This window comes from Lycium barbarum, chromosome 9 (genome assembly GCF_019175385.1).
Source record: "Lycium barbarum isolate Lr01 chromosome 9, ASM1917538v2, whole genome shotgun sequence".
NCBI classification, from domain to species: Eukaryota; Viridiplantae; Streptophyta; class Magnoliopsida; order Solanales; family Solanaceae; genus Lycium; species Lycium barbarum.
In genome coordinates, this window is record NC_083345.1 from 85,725,479 (window position 1) to 85,734,813 (window position 9,335).

A 9,335-nucleotide genomic window follows, 5' to 3' on the forward strand; every position below is an offset into this window, starting at 1 on the left:
GGCGGTCAATGACATTATCACATAAAATAGTTCTAAAATTCTTTAGCAGGTTGAATCCACCGGACAATGATATTTGAAGGGTCATCTCTTCCCTTGCAAAGATAAAAAGGTTTGTCAAACCGAAATGCAAGGTCAAAAGAATCACTAGATTTTTGCTCTGTTTTTATTTTCCCGGGGAGCGTCACCTTTGCAAAATAATATAAGTCAGTCATTTTATTTTTCTGAAAAGAACGAAAACATTTTGCCTTTGGATGTTGATCCAGCAAATGACAAAGACGTGATGTGTCATACATCTCACAGTTAAGAGATAATAACTCGAACTTCACTTTTAAAAAGTTACTGCATATAACTTGGAAACAAACAAAAACACTTCATAGAAATAGAGACCACCAAATTGATCACATTCTTATGAACGAAGCACATGAAATCTTACTTCTCTTTGTCCTCTTTTGTCATGCCCAATAAAATTGGCAACAAATTTGAAGTTAATAAACAGAACATCAGAGTTAGCTTTCCATTGAGTGAGTCCGAATGGAAGCATATGCACATAGCACACTAGACCAGAGCAAGTCTAGCCAATCCAATGAAACCGACACTTGGGTTGAGGCATTGTAGGAATTGAACCCACACCTCGTTGAGCTGTTCCAACAAAGCAATCGCTCAATTTGGAGGACCGGAAATAAAAAGAATTCAGAATAAGAGTAAATGGTCAAAAACACACATAAAATATCATTTTTTTTCGCGAGTTTCATAATTCAAACTATTCTTTCTTCCTTTAACTACCGAAAATATCACTCACTTTGAATTAAAACACCTCGATGCAGAGTTGGCCAACTATCCATTGTTTCATTTAACTACATAAAATAGTATTGATGTGTGTTTCAATACGAAGGGGTGATAGTTTAGGTAGATAAAGGGAACAATGAATAGTTGAGGTATATAACTCGCGAAAAAGTGATAGTTTAGCTGTGTTTTTTACAATTAATTAACTCAAAGAATAATTAGGAGGCAAGAAGAACCTCTGCCTCTTGCTTTTGATTCGAAAATTGGAAGTAGAAGGGGAAGTAGCAATCCTAGAAAGCACCACTCTAAGAGATTGTTTGAGGGAATTAATGCAAACACCATTAATAGATTGAACCACGAAAATGCACCTAATTCTTCCACCCAAACTAGTTATATTAGCCTCCATAGTTGTTAGTTTCAGGTTCTTGAGCCCTCTGTTTAGCTCTGAGAATAATTCAGGTCGATCATCACAACAAAGAGAAACCTTGAGAAATATGCTATCCTTGTTTGTAGAACTTTCATCTTGTTCCTCAATTATTACTTCATCAATGTCACTAGGAGTGTTCAATCCATTGCTGATTTCTTTTGCTCTTCCTTTTAGATCTTTAACATGCTCAACCACACTTCTCAGTAGAGCTGCCTTATCCATCTGCATGATTGGTAATCATAGAAAAAGCATAATTTACATGGAAAACAAATTAAAGTTGTTTGGGATAGTGTAGTGTGTTCGGTATGACGCAAGTTATTTTCCATGTCTTCAAGGTGAGTGAAATATATTTTATAAGAAGAAATATAATTTAAAAGTTAATAATGATATTAGAAAGTTCTCGTTCGCGGAGCCAGAAATTTATGTAAGGAGATTCATATCAATAATAGAGCACTATAGTTGGGATTTGAATTGTGACACCTTGAGCACCATTTGCCTCTGCACTAGAATTTTCACTTATCTCGAGGGATCCAACAGTATATATTACTATAGAAAAATACATTTACCCTATTTGCACAATACAATATTTCGTCAAAGCGGCTACTATTAAATTCCCTTCCTTCTAACTAGCTCCATCCCTGGGTTGGAGCAACTAATATAAAATTAAAAATTAAGATCGTTGTAAAGAAAATGACTTCGCACAACCCCCCTTAGTGAGGTATGTAATTTTTTCTTCTTTTCACGGAAAACATTTTCCTTTTCTAGTAACCAAACACCAAAGTGGAAAACAGACCAAATAAAAGCTTACCTTTTCAGAGGTGGGAATGAGTTTTCTAAGAGTAGAAAGCTGAGCATTTATTCTATCCCTGCGCCTTTTCTCAGCTTCACTATGACTCCTAGAAGCACTTGCTTCAGTAAACTGTTGAGACCATGTAGGGAAATAACAAGATTTGAATGAGGTAACATCACATGAATTACTAGGAAGTAAAAAGGGTGAATCTTCTTGGAAATTATGAGCCCATGAAAGAGTACTATGAGTAACAACTTCAGTCTGAGGCCAGTAAGAGGAATTATCCATCAAGAAAGAGGAATGATGATCTTATTAGCATATCTTGTGTTTTCATGATTTAAAGAAGCATAAAAAGAATTGGAAGTCACTGTTTATGATAGCTTTCAAGTACTGATGCTGATGTGTGTGATATCTAGTAACCTTTAGTTGGTCAAATGAAAAATCATATTTTGCCTTATCACTTATCACTATGTCATCTCAATGTGACAAAAAAGTTTCAACCTTTACCAACAGACACTTGGGCCTCATTTGTTTTCATTAAGATTAAGACGTCTGAATCTGAATGCACATCTGAATGATTAAGATGTTGTCTCTAGGTCTGAACACTGAATGATTAAGACTGTTTGTTTTTCAATATCTGAATGTGCATAATGTATTTATTTAAACATAATAAATATACAATTTAAATTTAAAAGTAACTAAATAGTAGAAAATAAATACAAATTTACTAAAATAAAATATTATTTGATTAAAAAAATGAAACATTTATGTTCACTAGTAATGGTGGAGATGTTTTGTAGTCGTGGTGGGTGGTGAGTGGGGGTGAAGGGGTGAGTGGGTGGTGGGTGGTTGGTGTGAGGAGTAGGCAGTGAGGGTGGGGTTGGTGGGGTAGTGGGGAATGGGGGTGGGTGGTGTGGGGTAGGGGTTGATGGTGGGGTTGGTAGGGAGTAGGAGTGGGGTTGGTGGTGGGAGGTGGGGGTAGTGGGGAGTGGGGGTGGGTTGTATGGGGTAGGGGTTGGTGGTGGTGGTCGGGGTGGGGGTGGGATTGGGGTTGGTGGCGGGATGGGGGCAGTAGAGAGTGAGGGGTTGGAGTGGAAGGTGGGTGGGTGGTGGGGTGGGGTTGAGGTGGATAAGGGGGTTAGAGTGGAGTGTGGGTGGAGGTGGGGTTGAGGTGGATGAGGGGGTTAGAGTGAAGAGTGGGTGGGGGTGGGGTTGAGGTAGAGGGTGGGGGTTGGGGTTGGGGTTAGGGTTGAAAAAGTTTCATACAAAAATACCTCTTAATGATATTCAGACTTGGTTCAAGATCTTAATGATTAAGACCTATTCGGACTCAATAAGTGTTTAGATCTTAATGCAAACAAATGCACTTAATGACTTAAGGTCTGAACCATTCAGATTCAGACCTCCAATAAGTGCAAACAAATGAGGCCTTAGATGGACAGTGTACCTTAAATTCCAAAGGAGCATTTACACTTGTTATGGCATATAAAGCCATCCACAGAATCCGGCTTCAGATTTGCCGGTAGTTAGAAAAGTATAGAATATACTCACAATGCCACTAAACTGTGAAATTGTCAAATAAAGTAATTTGTATAAATAACGATGAAGGGAATTAAATGAAAAACAAATCTAGTCAAGCTTGTCCTGATAAATTATCGCCTTTTTTTTTACAATAGATACTGTTAATGAAATATGCATACAATAGAGGATTTCGTTCTATTAAATTCACTATCCATTTAGAGTTACTCTTTCCTTGTTCATGCTTTTTGTGATCAATCATTTTGACGTATAGAGTTAGCTCACTTTATGTAAATAAAGCATGTTCAATTGAGATTTTCCCTGCAGAAGACTACAAAAGATCTTCAATTACTGCTACCCCTAAAATCATGGAGTGGTGTCACAATTCCTCTCCTTCTTGTAACTTCAACCACAAAAGAGTGACTTAAAATATTGATATGACTAGCAATTTACCACCCTTCAATCAAATCTGATAAAATTGTGTGGTCCTTGTAGTTCCCACCTTCCATTTTTCCTCTCAATTTGATGTATAGCTGTCTCTTTTCAAGTGCAGCTGCATTTTTTATTGTTTTGTTCCTTAGTTTCCTTTTTTTCTTTACCAGGCCCCACCATTTTGTCCAATTATCATATATCCTTTACATCTTCGTCGGTGTCACAGTAGAAAATGAGGGGAATACTGAAGAAAAAATTTACAAGACATAATAAAGTCTGAGGTGTGTCCCAACTCCCATAACAGGATTTGCACACAAGTGGGATGCCGCATGCAATGAAATTTTGACAGCGTCTTAGGCCTACAACTCATACTTTAAGGGGTCGTTTGGTAATTGGTTAGGATTATACAGATATTATTAATGTAGATACTTAGTTATACAAATATTAGTTATGTAGGGTTTAGTTATGCAGGTATTAGTTATGCATAAATTATTTCTTTGAATGTTGGTTTGTTATATTAAAAGTAAATAAATATTTATACTTTGTAAAATCAAAATATTTGTTTCCAATTAAAATTAAAATATTATATATTTTTTTACAAAATATTAAAATATTTTTTTAGAAAAGGAAAGTATTTAAGTGGGAAGTGATAAGGGTAATATTATCATTTCAACTTTTTATTCATGTATCAGTTATTCATGTATTAGTTATTTCATCTTCTATCCCGCATAAAATAATATATAGATTCCCTCATAACTTATACATATATTAGTTATGCGGGTTTCAAAAATGCAAACCAAACGTCATACTAATTTTATACATGAATAACTTACTTCCTAACTAGCTACCAAACGCGGTATAAGTATGCAAAAATTAATACATGAATAAGGCGCCTCTTTACTAGCTACCAAACTTTGTATTAGTTATGCAAAGAATAATACACGAATAAGTGCTCTTAACCAGCTATCAAATGACCCATAAGGACATTATTTTAAGGTATAATAATACGTTTGATCGCTAAGTTATTGGTAATTTTTTTTTTTTTTTTATCCTTGTGATATATGACATAGCATATACAACCTTCTTATTAGTTCAAACGTGTGTTTTTTATCCCTTCACGTAAACAATGTATTATATTTGATTATTTATATTACTACTAGTTATGTGAGGCCCGGGCTCCAAACTCAAGATATAAAAGTAGATATTTTAATTAAAGAAATATAATTTGTGTTAGTACAAGTGTACAACAACAACAACAGCAACCATATACCCACTGTAGTCCCACAAGTGAGTAGTTATATGAAAGCAAAATTTTCATTCCACTCCTTTAATATTTTAACTTCCATTTTGATGAAATTATTTACTTCAAATCAAATGTGGAGCCAGAATTTGACATTATAACTTATGTATCCTAATTTTCTGAAGTTATTTAGTTCTAAATAAATAATTTATACATAGTTAATGAACTTTTAAATTTAACTTGTGCAACGGATGGAGCTGCTCCTCTCTTAATTAGGAATTAGGGGTTCGAACATGGATATGGAAAAAAACTTTGGAGGAAGCGCTCCCCCGAATAGGCGCGATACAGTGCGAATTATCTGGATTAATTGGGCTCAAATGCGGATATCGAGCACCAACCAGAAAACCAAAGAACATGAAAAATGAGGTAGGAGGTACGATAGCTTTTGAAAAGTAGACCTTAAAAATAAAAAATAAAAAAATTGACTTAAATAAATAAGATTAGGACCTAAAAGTAATTAATTAAAAAATTTTAAAAAAATTTGAAAATTATTGTGAGGACTACAAAAGTCCCAGGTTCGATAGCTTTTGAAAAGTAGACCTTAAAAACAAAAAACCAAAAAAATGACTTAAATAAATAAGATTAGGACCTAAAAGTAATTAATTAAAAAAAAAATTAAAAATTGGAAAATTATTTTGAGGACTACAAAAGTCCTCACATTTGCTCTTATATTATATAGTAATATGACCGTCAAATATGGAATAATGGTACAAAACTTTGGCTAATGTGATAATGATACCAATTAATGTTTCAAAGACTTTACCCCTTTTATTTATGTGAATTAGCTCAGGAACAAATATGTACGGAATAGAAAGATTTTTTTATCTGCTAGAAAAAGAGCTAATCTACTGTTTTCCTTTTACAAAATCTAAAATTCAATAAAAATAAGTAAATAGGAGACTCTGGGAATGAAAGTCTTACGTAATAAATGAGCAATTAAACTATAAAATGTTTAATAATTATGATAAATTTATAAATATTCACAAGTAAAGAGATAAAAAAAAATGAAATCAATTGAAAGGTTAATGAGCTTAGTCTCAATAATTGAGGGACCTAAAGTGCTATTAATCCTTATTTTAATATATAGATGTCTACTTAAGCACCCGAAAAAAGGAGGAAAAAAAAAACACTGCAGATGAGACTTGCCATCGAAATAGAACATTTAGGATGAATGCAAAATGCTTCACCAAAGGTAGGCGATTTTGAAAGATGAGTACTAATAATGCAGATGGATTTAATTGCGAGAAAAGAAAATTTAACTTCACTCAATCTAAGATTATTTTTTTGCGCGGACTGTCCTCCTTTGTGGGTGGTATTTAATTTTTGTCCTTCAAATTGGTGGCTTTAATATTTGTCTTTCGCTTAACATCCAGAGGTTCTGGGTTTGAACCCAGGCTCAATCAAAAAAATAAATTCGCAAGGCATAAGTTGGGATTCGCAAGATAGAAGTTGGATTCGCAAGGCATAAGTTGAATCTCAACTTATGCCTTAAGGCAACTCTTACCCAAAATTAGGCCTTAAGACAAATCTCTGCCTTAAGGGGTTGTTTGGTAGGAGGGATAGGATGAGATTGAATTATTAGTCTCATGGGATTGAAATTATCACATGTTTGGTTAGTGGGATAACTCCTTTGTTATCCCACCCAATCACATCTAAATGGGATAAAAGTTGAGATTAGTAATCTCTTATAGAAGGTGAGATTAATTATCCCGCTCAATTCCATCTATATGGGATAACTTATCACTCCTACCAAACGACCCCAAGGCTTAACTTTAGCCCAAAGTTAGGCCTTAAGATAGAGGTTTGTAAAATTTCAGAAAAATAAGTTTTTTTTTTTTTTGCTTTAAGGCAAAGTTTGAGCATAAGTTGGCTCAACTTATGCCCTACGAATCTCAACTTATGCCTTGTAAATTTTTTTAAAATTTTTGATTGAACTAAAATTTGAATCCGAAATTAAAAAGTTTTTAGCGAAAGACAAAAATTAAAAATCGTTGATTTGAGGAGCAAACATTAAAGACCGGACGATCCCGCAAATTGCCCATCTAAGATTCGCCAAGATTACGATCTTGTGGATAGATACTTTAAAATTTCAATAATAAGCAATGCAAGTATACCAGTTGGTGGAGCCCACTGGTGGACCATCAGAGCTCATGATTTCAAGTTAAACCAGCAAAGACATTTTTTATTTGCCTAATGAAAGAACATCACATAGCTAAAATCAGGTATAACACAGCTCGATAAATGTCATGGGAATATTTGGTTACCCGTATAAGGAAGAATAATCCATATTTTTAAAACTTGTGCTAACACTTGTATTCCAGTATAGCTAATACTGGATTATTTTGTACATAAAAATTGTACTTTTTTCGTCCCAATTTATATGAGTGTTGACCTGTTCGGGAAGTCAAACAACTCTTTATTCTATAATTTTAAATATAGATTCTTCGAGTATATTGCAATAAAATTACATATTTGAAAAATACGTCAAAAATGCTGCAAGTCTGCATATATACCCCTGGACTATTAGAAAAGGACTAAATATACTCTTCGTTATACTTTGGCGTCAATTATACTCCTATCGTTATACTTTGGACACATATATACCCTTCATTTTAACGGAGGACAAGTGCCACCATTTTATTGGCCAATTTAAACTATTTTCAAATAATTAAAAATTGAGCCGATCTCCATCAATAGCAGCAGCCGTCGCCACCATCCGCCGTTGCTGATCGCCGGCGCTAGTTAAATTCATATTCAACACCACCACGCCATCCTCATCACTGTCAGTCCGTCACCGTCGCGCCGGCTACCGCCGAATAAAAAACTCAACCCAAAAGTCAATCTAGTTGCATATATAGCCTTTAACGTATATACAGAGAGGAAACAAAGATGATGTCTAGCAATTACACCGCAATTGATAATCAGAATGTTTCCGGATCTATTCCTGTAACTTTTTCTCTATTTCTTAATTTTTGTTCCATTGAATTATTCATCAAAAACTCAACCCGCCAGATCGTCTGTGTAAACAATGGACACAAATCAAACTAGATCACATCAAAAATCAGAACTTCGCATAACACAAAAGTCAATCTAGTTGTATACTAAAACACATGCCTTGTGAACGTTGTTTCACATGTGCAAGTAGCACAGTCGAAGATGGAGATAGAATATATATTGCGATATAATATCTTTATATTATTTGATATTATTTAGTAGCATATTTGTAGGGAGATAATTATCCTATATTAGTTAGTTTCCTTGTTTAACTAATTACTATATATTAGTTAGTTTCCTTGTTTCACTAGGATCTTAGTTTCCTTGTTTCACTAGGGTTCAAGATTGTATCCTATATATATTCTCTCTTGGTGAATGAATAGAATAAGTCAAGAATGTATAGTTTCTACATGGTATCAGGCCACACGTTTTTTTTCTTCTCTTCATCGTAAATTTCCATGGCCGGTGACGCCATACCTCCTCCACCACCACCCAAAATTGAGTCTAATTCTCCCTATTTTCTCGGTCCTCAAGACCGACCCGGGGACTATATCACGTCTACTCGTTTTAAGGGTGCATCAAATAACGTTGCCGTCGGTCAGCACTTTACTTCCGATCAATGGAAGGCTATTACGAGATTTTTTGGTAATGCTATAATTCCCGAAAATTGCTTGAATGGTAAGTTTGATGTTTTTTCTTGGATTATTGACACTGGTGCTACTCATCATGTTACCGGTGAGAAATCTTGGTTGTTTGATGTCCATACTGTTGATTGTCCTATTGGTTTGCCTAATGGTGAAAAGGTGCTTGCTTCTTTAGAATGTTCTGTTCGACTGTCAGATAAAATCACCTTACATCATGTCCTTTATGTGCCTTATTTATGTTGCAACTTACTCTCCGTCCCCCAACTTACTGATAATTTACATACTATTGTCTCTTTTAATTCTTATATGTGTGCTATTCATGACCCACTGAAGGAGCTGATTAGAACGGGAGTTAGGAGGGACGGACTATACTATTTTAGCAAACCGGACGTGGTGCAACATGTGTCTACTGTTGTGGCAACGTCCGCATTGGAATTGTGGCATCGA

General features: G+C 34.8%; 1 protein-coding gene across 2 annotated transcripts; it reads right to left on the reverse strand.

Annotated features, from left to right (window-relative positions):
- Window positions 1-350: 350 nt before the first annotated feature.
- Window positions 351-2,420, reverse strand: LOC132609047 (transcription factor bHLH51-like). Of its 2 annotated transcripts, XM_060322870.1 has the most exons (3): window positions 2,019-2,420; window positions 1,020-1,432; window positions 351-639 (listed from the first exon to the last, which is right to left on the reverse strand). In XM_060322870.1, exons 1-3 carry the CDS (start codon window positions 2,286-2,288, stop codon window positions 507-509), a joined length of 816 nt encoding a protein of 271 aa, XP_060178853.1. In that variant the 5' UTR covers window positions 2,289-2,420; the 3' UTR covers window positions 351-506. The 2 variants fall into 2 exon arrangements, with proteins under 2 accessions (XP_060178853.1, XP_060178854.1); XM_060322871.1 differs by having other exon boundaries at window positions 351-1,432; window positions 2,019-2,417.
- Window positions 2,421-9,335: the final 6,915 nt, after the last annotated feature.

What these genes read in the sequence shown, in the direction of transcription:
- LOC132609047 (XM_060322870.1), bottom strand. Translation starts at nt 2,288, where the DNA reads ATGGATAATTCCTCTTACTGGCCTCAGACTGAAGTTGTTACTCATAGT. An exon ending in TCATTCCCACCTCTGAAAAG is followed by an intron (nt 1,433 to 2,018) that starts GTAAGCTTTTAT and finishes CCAATCATGCAG; the next exon opens with ATGGATAAGGCAGCTCTACT. An exon ending in ATCAAAAGCAAGAGGCAGAG is followed by an intron (nt 640 to 1,019) that starts GTTCTTCTTGCC and finishes TTGTTGGAACAG; the next exon opens with CTCAACGAGGTGTGGGTTCA.